This window comes from Phacochoerus africanus, chromosome 1, assembly GCF_016906955.1.
Source record: "Phacochoerus africanus isolate WHEZ1 chromosome 1, ROS_Pafr_v1, whole genome shotgun sequence".
NCBI lineage: Eukaryota > Metazoa > Chordata > Mammalia > Artiodactyla > Suidae > Phacochoerus > Phacochoerus africanus.
In genome coordinates this window covers 217,709,425-217,728,727 of record NC_062544.1, presented here as the reverse complement: position 1 = coordinate 217,728,727, position 19,303 = coordinate 217,709,425, and the positions used below count along the sequence as shown (strand labels likewise).

Here is a 19,303-nt window from a genome sequence, read left to right as displayed (position 1 = left end):
GAGAGCAGTGTCACATGTAAAATTCATTTAATCATCACATTTTAGGAGTTCCTGGCGTGGTGCAGTGGAAATGAATCTGACTGGGAACCATGAGGTTGCAGGTTTGATCCCTGGCCTCGCTCAGTGGGTTAAGAATCTGGCATTGCTATGGCTGTGGTGTAGGCCGGCAGCTGTAGCTCCAATTTGACCCCTAGCCTGGAACCTCATATGCTGCACCTCGGCCCTAAAAAGCAAAAAAAAAAAAAAAAAAATCATTCCGTTTTACCAAGCCCCCAGGTGAGTGCATGACGCACGAGTGAAGAAAGGCTCTGGTTCCCGCCCTTGTCAGCTCCCAGGTGAGGCCAGGACAGGCCAGTGTGTGGAATCAGCAGACTCGTTCCCTGTTTTCGTTATAACATTGTAATTGTTTGGTTATAGATTTTTCAAAATGTGTCCCAGAAAGGTAATGAGTCAGAGATGCTCCTGGTTGTTGAGGATCCGGCGCAGAGATTCTTGGAAGAGTGAGGCATGAGTTGCGGCTTGAGGGAGGGGTGAGGGATTCTGTGTGTGTGAGGATGGCAGGAACAGGGCTTTCCGAGAACAGCTGGGCTGTTCTCATGAGCTCTTGCTCCCGGGCATGGTGTTCTCACGAACCGGGACCTCACCTCCAGGACTGGTCTCTGACCTTCCTTGCCCCTGAGGAAAGATGGCAGGGTCGGCCCTGGTGTGCTTGGGTACAGACGTTTAATTTTCTGTTTCTCTTACAGAGGCTGCAGCTGAAAGTCATCTCAGGTTATTGTCTACTGTGGCCCAGGCAGTGAAGGGACAAGGCACCATCTGCTGGGTGGACTGTGGGTATGTCCCGGGCACCGGGAGCATGGTGGCTGGAGGGCGGGGGGTGGGCTCTGGTGCATGGGGTGGGAAGTGTTCCTGATTCATGCTCTGGGAGAGGGGGTGGCTGCGGAAGATGATGGAGCGCAGCGCTGCAGGACCGCTGTGGGCTGGCAGAGGGCCACGGTGGTGCCTGCTCCTGTTTCAGCCCACCCCTCTTCTGCCTTCTTTGTGCTTTTACTTTTTCCTCTGTTGTCATTTGTCACTCGATTTGTCTTCCCAGTGGGTGGCAGAGGGGGCCTTGGTGGGCTTGCTTGTGGGGCGTCTGCAGTGCGCAAGTGGTGGCATCAGCTGGCCCACCTGATTGTTGCCTTGGCTCCCGAGGTGGCTCCGTTAGATGTGGCAGTCCTGGGCAGGTGCTCAGCCCTTCCAGCTCCCCACTCTGGCCTGCGTCCCCACCCCTGGTCACTGTCCTGGTGACAATGCTGTGAGCTCCTTCTCCTCCTGCCTCACCTTGCTCCTCCCAGAGGCGTCCTTGTCCGTGTTGAGGAGGCCGAATGAGTGCTGCCGGCCCCCAGGAGGGAGAGCTGCTTCTGAGCGTGGTGAAGGGACCTCTTGCTGGAATTCCTCTGATCCTTTTGCGCTTGGGAGTCTTGAGTCCAGGGTGTGCTCAGCTTCCCTTTCCATTCAGTCATTAGGAATCATTGTCACATCGCTGTGTGTTCAGTATTTTTGCTGCTGGGATTTATATACACACATCTCTTGTCATATAATTAGCTCCCAGTTGGGCACAGATCGGCAAAAACAGAGAAAAGACACACAGATAGTGAGACATATGGAAAAGGTCGGGAGGAAGAGGTTTATTCTTTGCATGTTTGTGGAGCACCGGCTGCACTTGATGGATACCAGTACTTGCACGTCCTTCTGACTGAGGACAGCAGGTGTTTCCAGAGCCACTGGGGCTGGCCACTCCTCACCTGGACTTGGGGTTTATCGGGACTGTGGGTTTGGGAAGATGAGGGAAGAAGAGCTTAGGCAGCATTGCGGTCTTGTTGGTACGGGAAGGGGTGGGGCTCTGCCGGGAAAAAAGTCAGTTCTTTTCCCACACAGCTCATAAAGGTCTTCGTAACCTTTAATGTCACTGTCCTTGCCCAAGTCATAAGCCCTGATACTACCCTGTGGGTTCAGTAGGCTTTTATGGGCTCCACTCCACTCCCTCTTCTATCTGAGTTCTAAATGGCTGTTTTGCATGTGAACTTCTGGGACACACTGAGTTATAAACTGATAGCCTCGAGCTGGTCCTGCCCATGATTGGAGGGAACTGAAGGAGATTCATATTTTGACCAAGCACTGAATGAGGCCAGGAGAAGGAGTCGTAGCCAAGAGGTGTTTGCTGTAGGGGCTGTGCGCACACATGTGTGCCTGTCTGGCCTCACGCCTCCCGAGTGATTCAAACACCAGCTTTATGGAAGAGACGGCTCACTAGACATTTTGGCAAGATCATTGTCATTGGTTTCCTCTCGTTCTTAGTTGGTCTGAAGTGTTCATGTCTTCCAGGTATGTCTCTGTCTCCTGTATTTTGCCAGGAGTGCTCTGTGTGACTAGCAAAGGCACAGAACCTAGTGGGGGGACAAGATGTCTCCGTGTCCAGGAATCTCCATCCCTGAGGGTGCCATGAGTCCTGCCAAGCCCATTGAGTGTCACAGAGGGCTCTCATCAGGCTCGTAGGTGGCAGAAGTGGGCAGGAGAGCTTTGTGTAGATGCTTCATCCCCCGGAGTCCCTTCAGCAAACATTCCTAAGTGCTAACTCTGTGCTTCAAGTATAATGTGGCTAACAGTGTCCTCAAGGAGTTTGGTGTGCAGGAAGGAGGCAGACATGGCGCCGGCTGATGACAGTCACTTCACACTGCCAGGAAAGCTTGAGAAAAGTGTCGCAGAGGACGTAGAGTTCAAGTTCAGGGCAAAGACCTCAGAGGACCAGGTCTTGAAAGTGCCTAGGCTTTCTGTGCAGGCAGCTCCCCATGGGTGGGCCTCTGAGTCGTCTGGCTGATGGGCACAGAGGCAACAGTCCTGCCCTACTCCCTGGACAGGCAGGACTGAATGGGGCCAGGGTTAGTGTGTGAAGACAGAGGAGAGTGGAATTCGGAACTCATCTGGAGACATGATGTCTGGAATCAATAAAAGCGCCAACAGGAGGAGTTCTCGTCGTGGCACAGTGCTTAACGAATATGACTAGGAACGATGAGGGTGCGGGTTCGATCCCTGGCCTTGTTCAGTGGGTTAAGGATCTGGCGTTGCCGTGAACTGTGGTGTGGGTTGCAGATACGGCTCGGATCCCACTTTGCTGTGGCTCTGGCGTAGGCCGGCGGCTACAGCTCCGATTGGACCCCTAGCCTGGGAACCTCCATATGCCGCAGGAGTGGCCCTAGAAAAGGCAAAAAGACAAAAAAATAAATAAAAAAATAAAATCGGAGTTCCCGTCGTGGCGCAGTGGTTAACGAATCCGACTAGGAACCATGAGGTTGCGGGTTCGATCCCTGGCCTTGCTCAGTGGGTTAAGGATCCAGCGTTGCCGTGAGCTGTGGTGTAGGTTGCAGACGTGGCTTGGATCCGGCGTTGCTGTGGCTCTGGCATAGGCTGGCAGCTACAGCTCTGATTAGACCTCTAGCCTGGGAACCTCCATATGCTGCAGAAGCAGCCCAAGAAATAGCAAAAAGACAAAAAAAAATAAAATTAAATTAAAAAATAAAATAAAATAAAAGCGCCAATGGGAGAAATGATCCTGTGACTTCTGATGTGCTAAAGTGAAAATCTGCTTTAGAGCTTAAAAGAGGTAACCTTAAGACAAAAGGATTGACTGTTCACATAATTGCTACTCAATTTATGCCTCTATGAGGAAGAATCAACTGAAATATTAAATAGTGTTTTCAAGTTTAGGTAAGTACTGGATTATGGAGCTCTAATGAATCATATCGGAAGCCGGAATATCTGAGTCCGAGTTTGAAATCAGAGTCAGGGTGCAGCTGAATCTTCCCAGAACAGGAGAAGGGTGGAACTTGGGGCTCTGGTCCATGCAGGCCACCCTGGGTGACAGTCACTGTGACACTAGGAGATCCCCAAGGACGTGAGCTGGTTCTGCCCTTCTCAGCCACTCCTGCTCTGAGACTTCTGAATAGTCCCGTCGTCATTCGGGAAACTCACTATGTTGCTCGGGACCCTGTGATGACAGCTCTCAGTGTCATCCTAAATGCTCTCAGTCCACCCTTATGAGTCTGAATGAGATGCCCTGGGATGGACAGAGGAATGGTCAGAAGCCCTCCTGCGAGCACTGTCTGCAGGGGAGCAAGTAGGGGAACAGCAGGTGGTCAGAGCCCACCTGCCTCACATGGGCTCTGCTAAGTTCCCCACCTCTGCTTCCTGCCCTGTCAGTGAAGGCGTGGAGGCAGGAATAGGGATGCTAGGGCTTGGGGTGGGGTGATGGCCCCTCTCTTTCCCCCCTTAAGAGGGAGTGAGGGAACCAGGGGCATCGGAGGGAGAGAAGTCAGTGCTCTGGTGTGAGGTGTCTTGACGGGTGTGTGAAGTAACAGGCCCGGGTTGAGGGGTCAGCTTTGCTGACTACAAGCCCCATGACCCTGGATCAGTTGGGTACCCTGAATCTTTCCACATCTGTAAAATGGAACAATAATACACTTTTGCCTTCTTTCTGGGTCTGTGGTGAGGATCAGGTAAATGAAGGTTCTTTCTGGAATAGAATTTAAATGTGAGACCCCATTCTGCTCTTGCACGTTTTCATCTGCGCCATATTGTTCAGGGCATTCCAGCAAGAGGCTGGGGGGCAGGCAGCGGTGGGGGGGGGATGGTACATTTGTCCTCAGGGGCTTTTTCTTGGGTAAGGATCCCTCAAACGTTATGAGGACACCCCTAAAGAAAGTCTCGGGTGTGAGCATCAGCCCAGTGACAGGGTGCTTTGCATTGCCCTTTAAACCTATAGGTCAGGAGGCCTGGCTTTGAGTTTAGGCTCTGACAGCAAATAGCTGTGGAACCTATGGTAAGTTGTTGCCTCTCTGGGCTTTACTCTCGTGTGAAACATGGAGTTGAGTCTTGCAAGTTGCTCTCATCCCTACACAGCCTGACATCCTGAAAGCTACCAGGCTCAGCGTGCAGTGTGTGTGCAAGGTACACCCGTTGGAGGGTGTGTCTTGCCCTCTTTGTGTTTCTCTTCCCATCCTGGGTGTTTGCCTCTTAAATCGCTCCCATCCCGCATTGTTAGCTTCTCTCCTGCTTTGTTCCTGCTCCCTTGATAGTTTTTTTGTTTTGTTTTGCTTTTTGCTTTTTTTTTTTTGTCTTTTCAGGGCCACACCCACAGCATATGGAAGTTGCCTGGCTAGTGGTTGAACCAGAGCCACAGCTGCCGGCCACAGTCACAGCCACAGCCACAGCAACGTGGGATCAAAGCCGCATCTGTGACCTACCACAGCTCCCAGCAGCGCCAGATCCCTGACCCACTGAACAAGGCCAGGGATCCAACCCACATCCTTGTGAATCCTAGTCAGCTTTGTTACCTCTGAGCCATGATGAGAATGCCTCCCTTGGTAGTTTCTGTTGCCTCTTCCCTTCTTGGGCCCATGCCTACCCCATTCTTTCGGTCTTTTTCCTCCTCTCCCCTCTGTGTGGATATTCTTCTCTTTTACTTGCTTTTCTGGCCTTTTCCTCCCTACCCCTGCCTGTGTGCCTGCAGGGTCCCCCCCGCCCCCACAGGTTTTCTCCCAGGTCCAGGACTGTAGCTTGTTGCTGGGCCGTGTCTGTAGGGTGTCTGGCTTCTGTCCCGGGCCCTGTCAGCTCTCCCTTCCCCTCACTCTACCTCCTGGCTCAGACCTCAGCACCCACGCTCAGGTTGGCTGGTGGTAGTTGTCCTGCTCTTAAGTGGGTTGTGTGTGAGGGAGTTGGTATTCCCTGCGGGCCCTGCAGCCTGGCATCGGCTCGGCTTTGGCGTGGAGGGCTGCTGTCTGGGCGGCGGGGTGGCAGCCAGCAGGCAGGAGCTGGGCCTGGTATGCTAATTGGAGGCTGAATCTCACTGGGCTGAGACTGCCCTATGGGGCCCTCACTGCTTTCTTTTCCTGAGGGTTTAGGGTCATTACCCAACCACGTTTTCCCTCTTCCCCCTCATTCTCCCATCTTCTCTCTTTCTCCTGGAGCAGTGCTACTTGCAGACCCAAGATGTGAGGCCTGCTGGGCAAGCATAATGCATTTTGAAGCCTGTGTCTTCTTCCGCAAATTACCTGAACTTCGTATTTGCTCTTTTATTTACTTATTTATTTATTTACTTTTAGGGCCACACCTGCCGCAGATGGAGGTTCCCAAGCAAGGGGTCGAATCAGAGCTGCAACACGGGATCCGACTGGCCTCCATCCTACACCACAGCTCACAGCAATGCCGGATCCTTAAACCACTGGGCAAGGCCAGGGATCGTCCTCATGGATACTAGTTGGGTTTGTTACCACTGAGCCATGACAACAGGACCTCCCAGCACTTGCTCCTTTATATGTAAGCATTTAAAAAATTTTTTCTTTTTGGCCACCCTGAGGCATGTGGAGTTCCCGGGCCAGAGATCAGATCCCAGCCGCAGTTGCGACTGAGCTGCCGCAATGCTGGATCCTTCACCCACTGTGCAGGGGCGGGAATCGAACCTGCGTCCCAGTGCTCCCAAGACGCCACTGATTCTGTTGTGCCACACTGGGAACTCCTACACGTAAACATGTTGAAGTTACTTACCTTGGGATAAGGTAGGCTTCCAGAGCAAGTACATTGTGACACGGCTTTGTTAGAATTTGTTCCAGAATGATAGAATTGCAGTTTCCTCAGTCCCCGCCCCACTCTAGCAAGTCATTGAAGTGGTGGGTGTTTTTACAAATTTATTAAAGTGAAAGTACGTTGTCAGAGAGAGAGCTCCCACACGCGTGTAAAAAGAGGGCCTGCCCCACTTTACAGTCGCCTTTGTATCCCCGTGCTGGATACCTTATTTGCATGGGGAACAGATTATATAGAGGCGGGCTGAGGAATGCGTGACATTTCTTCCCTAGTAGGGAGTGAGCCCCCAGGTTGCTCAAGGTGGGGGAAGGGGCATTACAAAGAGACACAGCCAGACCTTTGGAGTTTAATCTCCTTGAAGGGGACTTGAAGCCTATAACAGCTTCAGACACCTTGTGGCATGCTGCCGTGCACTTGAAGGAGGGTACCGTGTTCCCCCCAGAACTGCGGGGCTGGGGAGACAGGTGGAGCACAAAAGGCACACTCCTCTTTCTCGTAGTCCCATCACGTCTGTGAATTGTGCTGCGTAATTCATACTTGATCATGTGCCTTCTTGAGGTTGGCGCCAAGGGGAACAGCCACCCCTGGGAGGATCCGTGTCTTGGGAGTCCCTTCCTCAGCAGGGATAGTGACCCGCCGACAAGGCCCGGCCATGGTGAAGGCCCCGCTACATCAGGCCTGTTCTCTGGCTCTTGCCTCTGTCCTCAGCCACATCCTTGCATATAGTCCTCAGTATCTGGCACCTCGCAGTCACTCTGATGGTGTTTCTTGTGCCTCATCTTGCGTTTTCTTTGCGTCTCTGTAACGGGGGCACGTCTCACCTTTTCTCTCCTACCTTCTCTTGGGTCATAGGTCCTTTTGCTCAGACTCCCTGTGTTAGACCCGGCAGGTGGAAGAAAGATGTTCCCTTCCTTGATGGGGAAATGGACCTTAGGAAGGCTGGGATAGCCAAGGGCACACAGTGGCCAAGACAGGTTGGGGGCCTTGCCTCTGGCCCTCAGAGTCATCTGCTTTCCACGCACTGCAGGAGGCTGCCGGGCTGAGCTGGATCTGGCTGGTGGGCTAAGAGAGAGAAGACGAGGTTCAGATCTTTGTGATTCTCTACCACCCGTCCGGGCTTCTGGCTCCTGGTTCATCTGTCAGGGAGCCAGCCCCAATTCTGGGAGAGACACAGCACCCCTGCAAATGCAGCCTGCCTTGATGTGTTAGCAATACATGACCCTCTAGGGGAATAGAAAGCTCCACCCAGCTCATGTAGACAACTCCTGCATTTTACAGCTGCAGAAACCAGGGCCCCGCCAGAGGTCACAGGCTGGCTAGTGACAGCGCCAGATCTAGGAGCCATCAGTCGATCCAGCTAGCAGTGACTCCAGGGAGGGTTTGCCACTTGGGCTGCTTGGAAAATCATGCACCTCCCCTTCCTGAGCCTTCAGCACCTTATTTCTTCTCTTTCTTCTCGCTCTCACCACCCCTCCCCCCTTCCATCCCTGGGTCTGACTGCCGGCAGTGTGGGTTGCCAGTCCTTGGAGTGATCGTCGCAGAACGTGAAGATCTAGTAAACACAGCACCACGTACCTGCAGCTGCTCCGCACTGCTAGCCAGCCACCCACAACAAAGTCACATGAAAACGCCCAGTGTACGGGTCTGTCTGGGCCAGTGTGGGGAGGGAGGTGTGTCCAGGCTGCACCGATCTTCTTCCACATTCTTTGTAGAGGAGAGCTAGGGTGGGGGGAATGCAGCAGGTGATGGGCAGAGGGCAGGGGGGCTCCAGCCTCCCCAGCAGAGAAGGCTGGTTCCCGCAGGACGGTCAGGGGAGTGACAAGTGAGGGCGTCTCCCTGGCCAGTCCACTCTCTGGCTGCCCCTCACTTCATCCCAGCAAAGCAGCTCATTTCCCTGCTCTCTGCCTTGGTCTCCTTCACCCCAGGGCCCCCGTCCCTGGCCAGGGAGGGGAGGGAGCCAGTAGATCAATTAATTGTGCTTCATCTATCAACCTGGATCCTTTTAAGTCCCTGAGCTTGGGTAATTTCTCCCCCCTTCTTGAACTCTTTGGGCTTTTATCATCTATACTGCACAATTAGTGGGTATGAGTGCACATACACACGCACACTCACACGTGTGCACACACACACACACACACACACACACACTCTGAAGGGCAGAATCATAGGAGGGAGGTGGGGCTGATCTGAGAGCACCGTGAGGAATTGTCCCCTGGCAGGGTTCCTGGAGCTCAGTAGGCAGAGCCCAGAGAGCCAGCAGTGAGCGCCTTGTCCCAGCGCAACAAGCCAGCATCACTCACTCACTCACTCGCCAGGCTATTTATAGAGTGGCTGCTATGTGCCAGCAGCCATTGTAACCCTGGGGAACCAGCTGTGAACCAAACAAAGCCCTCACCTTGGTGGAGCAAACCTTTCGAATGGGGGCAATAGTCAGTGGACATGGTGGTCAGGTGTGGAGAGAAATTGGGGCAGGGCATGTGGCTGTGCAGGAGGAGGGTGGCTGAGGCTCTGAGGTCTGTGTCACAGGTGCTCAGAGAGGACAAGAAGCCGGCTCCCCGCTGACCCCTCTGAGAATTTGTGCAGCATTCATATGCATGTGGGAGCAGGGGTGGGGGCGGGGAAGAGGAGAAAATCCTCCCGGATGTCCCATAACCTAAGGACTGAGGACAGAAGAGGGTTGACAGAATCTGCCACAGGGAATCCTGTGGCAGGGAGGGAGATGAACTGCTGTGGAGCCAGAGGCTGTGGGCAGGGCTGGGCATGCCTGGCCCTTGGGGAGGCACCTGGCCCTCCCTGCTCCACCCAGCCCGGTGTTGGTCCTAAGTCTGGCCTGAGCTCACCAGGACAGTGAGGCTTTCCCAAGGAGTGGGCTCCCTGCAAGCCGGCGGGGGGAAGGAATTGGGGTTGCAATGCCTGGGCCGTGTGCACTCCTCTCTGCTTTGCGAAGTCACAGGAGGAGGCTGCCAGCCAGGCTCGAGGGAGGAGAGAGCCAGCATGGGGCTTCCTTGCCGTTTGGGCATGCCCGCTGGATGTCAGCATGGGCAAGGGAGGCCGCGGGCACCCGGAGCTGGCTCCTGTCCCAGCTGCTATATGTTGTCACATTTGGGTGGACAGGAGGTGGTCATGGCAGTAGTTGCTCACAGCAGAACCAAGCCGACAGGCAGAGTGCCAAGGGAATGGTTGTAAACGTCCCAGTTGAGCCCTCCCGTCTCTCCTGGGGCAGGGAAAGGGCACCTCAGACACAGTTGTCACACAGACCTGCTGCCTGTCAGTGTGACTTCACCACAGAGCACCTGCGGGACAGGGAAGACCCAAACTGCAGTGGCCGTCATCAGTAGGGGTGCCTGGCATCCCCACAGGGCTTTAGGGTAAGCGTTGATCCACCTGGCATGTGGGCTGCCTTTCCAGTGCCTCCTGATGCATGCCCTTGGCCCTTCTGGATCCCCTTTGCACCCCAGCTTATCCCAGCTCTCTGGTCTCCTTATCTTAGAAGGCCCTTCCCACTTTGGGGGGCCAGCCAGGGCCATGTCACTACCCTTTTCCTGCCTGAGTTCATCCTGCAATTCTCGAGTCCCCTGTTGGCTAGGCCATGAGGTGGAAGCTGCAGTGGCTGCTCTGATGGCTGTCATCTGTAGGACTACATGAGGAGGGAAAGCTCTAGGCCTGGGGTTGGGGGGGAGCCTGAAAACACCCGACACTCCCCCTTCCCGCCCACATATACCAGTCCTGAGAGATATGCTTCTTGAATTGCAAATTGCATCTTTACACTTAAAATGAGGTCCCATCATTTTGCTTGTCCATTGAGGAGTGTGGCTTTTGGAGTTGAGCTGAATGGTTTAATGAGTCCATCTGCTTTGGGGCGGGTGCACAGCCGTGTGAGGCTGATGGCTGTGGAAGGTGGCGAGGTAGGGAAACAGGTGGGAGTTGATGGTGCTTCCGTCAGGTGGCTGTCTTACCTGGCAGAGCAAGGCTTCCCATGAGGGGTAGTCAGTGGGGACCGGTGGGGATCGGGGGACCGAGATGCCATCACTGAGTCTGTTGGGATGTGGCGGGAGGGCTGTGGAGTACAGAGCAGGGCCCTGCGGGTGAAGTAGCGGGCTGCCCCGGCTGGCTGTTGGGCAGACTTGGCTGAGCGGGTGAGAGCAGGTAAGGTCTCCGAGGGGGCTGGAAAGCTGAACCTCGTGATAGTGGGAGAGAGGTCAGGGGAAGGAGGAAGAGCCCAGGACAGTGGCAGGCCTCAGAATCACCCTGATGGCTCCTTAAAACACAGTTGACTCGAGAACCCGCTAGGAATTTTGATTGACTAGGTCTGGGATGGGGCTGAGACTTTGCACTTGTCACAGGATCCCGGGTTGTGCTGCTGCTGGGCTTGTGCTGCTGCTGCTGGTCGAGAGCCCACGTTCTGAGGTCCCTGGTCTAACGGAAAGGGAGCCAGGATTAGAGGAGGGCGTGCGTGAGCACTTGGTAAGCAGAGAAGGGCATCCGGCATACGTTTCTCATTAGAAGAGTTGCGGGGGTCTGACAGTGCAGGCGCTAGCGCGTCTCTGAACCCTTCCCTTTCTCCCTTGGCTTTTGTCACTTCCCGGTCAGATTTCATAACCTCTGCAATATCGTAGGACATTCCCTCCCACCCTGGTGGCATGTGACACACATCAGAGGTTTAAAAAATGAAAACTTGCCGGGGCCGCAGGCAGAGCTTCTGGAGTCATGATCTGGGGTGGGCCAGGGAATCAGTATTTTTTTAAAAAAAAAAACTTCCTCAGGTGATTCTAAAGAGCAGCCAGGACTAGGAACCACTGTCCTGAGTTTGTTTTTCTTCTTAGAATGGGCCATGCGCCCCCTAAGCTTTCGGTTTTTTTTTTTTTTCCCCTAGTCTGGACCCATCCCGTTACTCCTTCCAGGTAGTGATACAACCTTCCCACCTACTTGCCCCTCTTCCCAGATCAGTCCATAACCTCGTGGTTTCTCTCCTTCCTCCAGTTTTCTGAGAACCCGTGTATAGTGACGACCTCTCCTGTATTGAGAATTCTAAGATACCCACTTTATTCTTTGGCCACCAGCAGATTTTACCCTGTCGCCACCTTTGTGAGGTCTGCAGGTACCAGGTGGTCCCCACATTTGTGTCTTTCAGGGACGCAGAGAGTAGGAAATTGTGTAAGAAGATGAAAGTTGACCTGAGCGCAAAGGACAAAAAGGTTGAATTATTCCATTACCAGTAAGTACACGTGGGCATTTCTAATTTCCAAGCAAATGCTGAAAGCTTTCATTGGTATTCTCTGCGAACAGCGATTTTTAGTGAGATTAATTTTATTTCAGAATGATTTTTTCCCCCCAGTGTTTACAATTATTGCTTAAAAAAAAATCTTGAACTGTGTTCAATAGCTGAATCTTATTAAATGCTGCAGGAAACTAAAGGTAAGTGTCTTCACAACCATTCCTAAAGTTAACACCTTTTTCTCCTCATTTGACAGGGATGGTGCATTTCATACTGAATATAACCGAGCTGTGACATTTAAGGTAAATTTGCCTCCTCGTTCTTAGCACAGGAGGAAGGGCAGAGAGTAGAGGTGCCCTTCCAGATGACCTGGGGCGGGAGTCTCTTCTCTAGAGCACAGATCAGCAGAACGTCTGGAAAAGTTGTCACTGTTAAACCAGTGGGGATAACCCGCCTTGTAGACAGATTGTGCCTCTGAGGGCAGCTGTCCAGTGAGGCACGTGGCATCACCCTATCCCTGCAACCGCCAAGGTTTGAGCTCCCTTCAGTGTGGCTTCAGAGCCTTCACAGGGTCTCCCACAGGCCGGAGGGGGCTGGCGGTGCCCAGGTTAGCACAGCATGCAGGACCCAGGCAGGGCAACACCTCTGGGGCTGATGCAGCTCGTTATGGATGAGATGCCAAGATCACTGAGATAGATGCTCCCTGCTACAAATCCAGTTCAGGAGATGGAAAAGCATCGGTGAAAATCAGCATGGAGATCCTGTGACCTGAAGGTGCCATCCTGTTATCACAAAGCAGCCCCCACCCCCTCCACCCCCAGCCTTGAGTCTTTCCGCTGCCTTTGGATTCTCCTCCTTCAACAGGCGCATCCCCTTCCTCAAATCAGCCTCCTTCTGCCTCTGGTCCATCACTCCTCCCTGGCCGCAGCCATGTGTCTCTGCTGTACTCAGCACATGCTGAGCCCACCCTCTCTGACTCCTGCTTCCCAGACTGTGTTGGACCGTGCGCTCCTCTCTCTGTGTCTCTCTCTTTCCATCTGTTTCCTTCCATTCTTTCCTGTCTGTCCATCTGTCTGTGCAGCTGTCAGTATCACTCTCCCTCTGCCTTTCTCCCCCCTTATCTCCCTGGTCATTTCTTGTTTCTCCGCTAACACTTGTTCTTTTTTAAGTTGCCACAGCTTTTGCCTTATACAGACTCAGCGTGATGACTCATCATCTTAACACCCACTTAGATGCTTAGAGAAAATTCTACCAACTAGAGTTACTTAACCCCCCTTACGCTGTGTTAAGTCATCAGCTGAAGTCGTTGAAGGGAACACATGCTCCCCAGGAAGAAGACTTAGCTGGATGGGGTGGGGGAAGATGCTGATGGAAAGAGGTAGCAAGGCTTTTTGGTTTCTGTTTGGAGGTTGTGTTCGGTTTAGAGTTAGCTGGCCCTTGGAGGAGTCTGTCCTGGGCTTGTGGAGCAGGGCAGAGCAGCTGCTTAGAAGCGTAGTAGCACAAAAGGAGCCCAGGTGGTCTGAGCTCACCTGGGTGGGGGAGGCCGAGTCCTCGCCTCTGTCCGTCTCCTTACAGAGACCAAGTGAGGGGCATCTGCTCGCTCCCAACCTTCCTGTAATTTATGCATCAACAAGCTGGAGAAGTGGGTTGAGCATCGTGCAGGATCAGGGTCTTGGGTGGAGAGAAGGCGTCCTTGGTCCCAGGGTCCCCCAAGCCCAAGGGGCTATAAAGGACAAGGAGAGTCCCTGGGGTCTCCGGGTGGAGGGCGGAGGCCGAGGTCCCCATGACTGCCTCATGGCTCCTGCTTCTTGGGGGAGCGGCTGAGACCAAAGCCTCTCTTGATCACCACTTGATTTTCTTGTCATGTTTTTCCTGATCCTCTATCTCCAGAAAGAGAGGAGCCCCTGGGCAGGGTGGGCGCATGGTCTCAGGCTCAGGGTCTGGCTGTTGTGGCTGTCACCCTGTATGGCTCAGTGGGGACCTGGTGAGAGGGACTAGGGCGGAGGCCCTGGAGTCCAGAGGCCACATAAGTGAGGATTAAGAGCAGGAAACTCTAAAGAGAGGGTCTTCCTGTATGAGCGGCGTTTTGCTTGTCAGCGGACTCGCCGGCAGAATCCTTACTGTGCATGAGTGGTGAGGACCACAGGTGGCCAGAAGGCAAAATTCAGACGGCCCCCTGTGACCTTCTCCCAAAGCCTGTGGCTGTGGCATCCCAGCCATGAAGACCCAGCTGCAGGTTGTTGGGCCATTTCCCTGGGAGTCCGTGCACCCCAGGGACGGCTGAGGGCAGGTCCCAGGCGCTCCTCCTGCAGACCCTCCCACCCACAGTCAGTAGTTAGACTGATGTGGAGAGAAAGAACCAATGGCTGGATTATCCAGCTTCAACTAGGAGCAATTGTCATCTGCAAAGCAAAAGATTGCTCTCATGAAGGTTTCAATTGTTTCGTTCAAAGAGGTGATTTCCTCCCTTTTTCCATTCCCACCCGTCCTTTTTCCTTGATGCCAAGGCAGGGGTGGGGGTGCTAACCCTTTAACTGGGCTCGTGCTGGGTTGGGACAGGAGCCCCAAGAGCGGTAATTACCTATTTTGAGTTCCTGTTCCCACTGAGAATCTCCTGAAAGCCATGGGCCTGCTCCCAAACAGTTCTTGTGTAGGCAGTGGAGGGAGTGAGCCCTATGAGTCTGGGGCTGCCCAGACTCCTGGGGTCCACTGTGCACCCTAAATTGAGGATCCCTGCACGGCCATGTGTCCTGAAACAGCAGGCAGGTGGGCACCCATAAGCAGCTTTCTCATGTGGCTGGTCCGCCAGTGCCTCTGTGGCTGGGGGTGAGTGGCTTTCTGGACAGCCCTGCTGGTTCTGCTTCAGCTTGTATTGTCACAGGGAAGCTTTGGCACGGGGCTAAGAAAAGGCCAGTCTGCCTTTGCCTGGTGGAAACGGCCCTCTTCTCTTGCCAGCAGGCATTTCACAGCTCTGTTTGTACCAACAGGGAGCATTACCTGAATGAAATCCTGCACAGTCCTGGCTGTCGCCCACTCTCCCATAGTAGCTCTTTCCAAACAGGAATTTCTAGAAATAGCAAGCCTCTCTGAGGTCCTCTGTGTGTGACCCGTGGGTGGGCTGAATGCGCAACCTCGCTAAGAGGGTGTTTCCTTTCTCGCCGCAGACCTTCCTCCCTCCCCTGGCACACCCAGTTCATCATCTGCTCACTGGAGCTCGGTCAGAGTGGGCAGAAGTAGCAGAATCTTGCATCCAGTTGGCGGATACTGTGGACTCTGTCTGTTGACATGGAGGCCAGCAGCTCCCTCCCAGGGTTGGAGAGATGGAGGCTCCAGCTGGTTTCTGGTGTCGCTTTCTGGCTTCCAGAGACTTTGAGCACCATTTCCCAGGTGGCCGAGAGGAAAAGGAATGCTCATTTGTCCTGGCCCAGTGAAGTGGGGTGGGGCGGAGGGACGTGCTCCCTGTTCCCGCCCTGTGTGTGTCCTACCCGAAGCAGCAGAGGTTAAGTCACTAGTCCACATGACAAAGGCTAGTTGAGCCCTTTATCCCAGGGTCTTTGTCCATCTAGAAGGAGGTCTTCAAGGAGAGAAGTCCAGGGACCAGGGGGCCACGTTGATGAGCACCCTGCCCTGGGGGCCTCGCCCCTGTGCCCCACAGAGGATGATCAGGATTTATGCACTTCCCAACCAGTTTAGCTCTTGAAATACCAAGCAAGGGTGATTAGTAGCTTGTGCTATTTGATGGTTTTAGTGGCTACCTGTGAACCGGAGGCATCTGCTTTGCATGGGACTGGAGACCTTTATTCAAATCAAGCAGAGAGACTTTGAGGAGCAGATAAGATTTACTAGAAGCATGTGCCTCTTTTTTGAATAAACCAACTATCTCAGGCTTTCTCTCTCTTGTTCATTAAGAAGCACAGTAGGTATGGATCAGCAGGCCAGCGTTAGGTGTCATGTGGCTGGAAATTCCTGGTGGGGTGTATTTTTAGAGTCCTTAGCAGTGCTGTCAGTGGGTGATGAGATGGCACGTCCCCAAATGTTGGCCCTTAGGTTACATACACCTGGTTCCAGGGACGTGGGTCTCCAGGTAAGAAATGGGGCAGGTTCCCGATTCTCCCACCTCCCTCTCTTCCAGGCTAAAATGAGTTTTCCCTTCTCTCTTCTTTTCCTCAGTCCATAGTGGCCTTTTTGAAGGATCCAAAAGGACCCCCACTGTGGGAGGAAGATCCTGGAGCCAAAGATGTTGTCCACATTGACAGTGAAAAGGTAATTTTCCCTTATCAATTCCTGGGCTCTGGGAGCCTCCCCCTAGCCAGGGTCTCCCAGGAGAGATGCTTAGGGAACTGAGAAGTGGGGGTACTCTGGGACTGCCAGGGGACCTGGGCCGGGGCCCTAACATTTGATACCCCTTCCCAGTTCCAGGACGGAACCGGCAGGAGATTATAGGCTGCTCAAGCTCTTCCTCTGCTCTTCACCGCCTTATATCATGTATTTTAACAGGTTTAGACTTTCTTTATAGGAATATCGATTTTAACTGTTTTCTCCTTATTATGTTATCTGATTGTTGCTAGGATTGCCTTTGAGGGTTTTTGGGGGTTTTTTTTGGTTTGTTTTTTGTTTTTTTTTTTTTTTTTTTGCTTTTTCCTTGACCCACTGAGCAAGGCCAGGGATTGAACACGAGTCCTCATGGATACTAGTTGGATTATGTTTCCGCCATGCAACAATAGGAACTCCCTTTTTTTTTCTTCTTCTTCTTTTTTTTTTTTTTTTAAAGTGGGTTTTTGGTTTTTGTTTTAAGAATAACCTGAGAGGTTTGGGTCAGATTTCCAGAAACATTGGTCAGGTCTCTACAATTCTGAGTCACTGTATTAACTTGGCACAGGTGATTTACTTCAGTTTCTGGATCCGGCTAGGGCAGGGGGGTGGGGGTGGAAGTGTGTTTCTGATGTCCAGCCTTTGGACAACCTTGACCCTCCTTGTTTAGAAGCCTGTCCTGCCTGACGGATTATGCACTTTTGTCCGTGGGCGCCTGTGTTTGTATCACATGCAGATGTGTGCCTTGTCTGTCCCTCCACATTGGGGTGGGCAGGAACTCTGTCACATTTCAAGTGGTCTGTGAGGCAGGCAGTGCTTTTTTGTAAATGGAAGGAAAATGTTCTTTTCTCTCTTTTTTTTGGTTTGTTTTTATCTTGATAACAAAAAAAAATGTGCCTTTTATCTTCCTCTGCCTCCTCTCCCTTCTCATTAAAATTATTGACTCTTAATGCTTGTTAGATCAGAAGAAAATGATGCCATTTATACTTTCTGGCAGAGGGATCATGGCCTGTTTAAGTGAGCCTTTCGAATTAAGGGGCTGGGCATCAATATCACTGGGATAGACATGCCAGTGTCATCAGCTAGATGATGAAGCCATTTGAAAAGGCTTCTTGGGGAGAGGATGAGGGGCAGGTGTCAGGCAATGCGGGCACCAGTGCTAGAGCCATCAAAAGACAAACAACCTAAACCGATTGTTTCTCCAGGATAGATTTTGTAATAATAACATGTTTTCAGCCTCTCTGGAAGGCGATTGCCTAACACCTCCCTCCCCTAAAACCTTCATGTCCTGAAACTCCTAAAAATTGCTCTTTTGTAACTAGAAATCTTTTTGCTTTTTAGGGCCACACTCATGCCTTCGGAGGTTCCCAGGCAAGGGGTCGAAGCAGAGCTGCAGCTGCTGGCCACAGCACAGGATCCAAGCCATGTCTGCAGCCTACACCACAGCTCACGGCAACGCCAGATCCTTAACCCACTGAGTGAGGCCAGGGATCAAACTCGCAATCTCATGGTTACTAGTCTGATTCATTTCCGCTGCACCACAATGGGAACTCCCGTAATCTTTTTTCATATGACCAAAAAATTATAAGTAATATATATTCATTGTTGAAAACTTAGAAAACACAGCTTAACTATAAAAAAGTATATATCATCCCATTCCTCCCACTGAGAGATACCCACTGCCAGTATTTTCTGTAGCTTTTCAGGCTTTCAACATAATGCACACATAAATATTTTTACTCACAAAAGTGTCATTATATTTTATATGCTGTTTTCTTAACTTGCCCCCCTCCCGCACTTAATGTAACACACACTTCTTATTGTGACATTAAATATTCTTCTTCACCGGTCTTAACAGTGCAGTAGTGTTCCATTGTGCAGGAGGTACCATCATCTGTTTACCTAATGCCTTGTTGCTGCCAGAGAGCTGCATTTTTGAAATGTCCTCTTATTTTCCTTATTATTCAAAAAAAGGAAAACCTCTAATTTTCTTCCATGGAAACTGGTTAGAGGAGCTTATTTTAATCAAAATATGCTCTGTCATGGTGCTGCTCCACAGTCCTTGATGGATCTGCTTTTTCCTGAACATCATTGACTCTGGTTGGAAGAAAAGTCTCCTCCCCTGCTTTGCATGAAGTCTCTCCCTCCATTAGCACTGCTGTGACCATTTGTCTTTTTGCATTTATTGTATTCATTTAACAAATAATTATACATTGCCTGATCACAAGCCAGGTGCTGTTCTCAGGGTTTACAGGTACACATGCTCCATTTGTCTGTAGCCTCCTGGGGCCGGGGTTCATCTCATCCTTATGCTCCCGGGTACAGCATGTTCTCCTGGGGCCCTGGATGATGGAGAGGCTGGTCCAGGGAAGATTCCTGGGGGATGGGTTAACCCCTTGTTAGGGGACGAGCAGATCCCCATCTGGTCGGGTCGGGCTTCCTTGAAAACAAGCACCCACCACAGCAGGACCGTGCCAAGATCCCATGAGACAGCCTCATGGGACACAGCTCCTCCCAGTCCTTTAACTGTTCAGCTGGAGCTCAAAGTGAGGCTGGTGGCCTAGGCCTGCTTGCTTCATCCCACCACGTCGCCATTTGTCCCCTCTGTTTCCCCATCTGTAACCTGCAACATGGCTAGAATAGATGGTCTCTGAAGGTCTTTCAGCTCCTGCTGGGCCAGGACTCTGCACTGCGCCCCCAGCCCCCAAGTCAGACCATGGGATTTCCTAAGTGCCCGCCTTGTCCTCCCTCCAGTGGGTCCCCAGGGATGTTGTGCGTGATCTGTAACCTGCTGTGTTCTCTGTATCTCAGGACTTCAGACGGCTCCTGAAGAAGGAAGAGAAGCCGATCCTCATGATGTTTTATGCTTCCTGTGAGTGACTTTCTTCCTCGGGCTTGAGTGAGACATTTAGACTGGGTGGGGTTGCTGGGGTCACCAGGGCGACTGGGAAGTAGCCCCGGGTTTCTCACTCAGAATACCCAACATGGTACTCACTCCATCTCTCTGCCTGCGCCTCTCTGCATCTGGCTCTGCCCCTCCCACCGTCCACGTCTGTTTTTCTCTCACTGGCATCATGTCCTACTGCTCTCATCACCCAGTGGCAACATGGGTCTCTGCTCCAGGCACCTCCACCCTACCCGCCCTCTGCCTCCTGTGAG

The 19,303-nt window shown here is 52.4% G+C and overlaps 1 protein-coding gene across 2 annotated transcripts in view; it reads left to right on the top strand.

The window, feature by feature from the left end:
* Window positions 1-19,303, top strand: part of PDIA5 (protein disulfide isomerase family A member 5) — a 100,380-nt gene that overhangs the window by 25,627 nt on the left and 55,450 nt on the right. Inside the window, exons 3-7 of one of the 2 annotated variants that reach the window (XM_047790715.1) lie at window positions 747-834; window positions 11,750-11,833; window positions 12,090-12,135; window positions 16,004-16,096; window positions 18,956-19,016. In XM_047790715.1, coding sequence (XP_047646671.1) covers window positions 747-834; window positions 11,750-11,833; window positions 12,090-12,135; window positions 16,004-16,096; window positions 18,956-19,016 — 372 coding nt within the window. Of the gene's footprint in view, window positions 1-746; window positions 835-11,016; window positions 11,083-11,749; window positions 11,834-12,089; window positions 12,136-16,003; window positions 16,097-18,955; window positions 19,017-19,303 lie in introns of those variants that run through there. The other variant, XM_047790725.1, reaches the window with a different exon arrangement.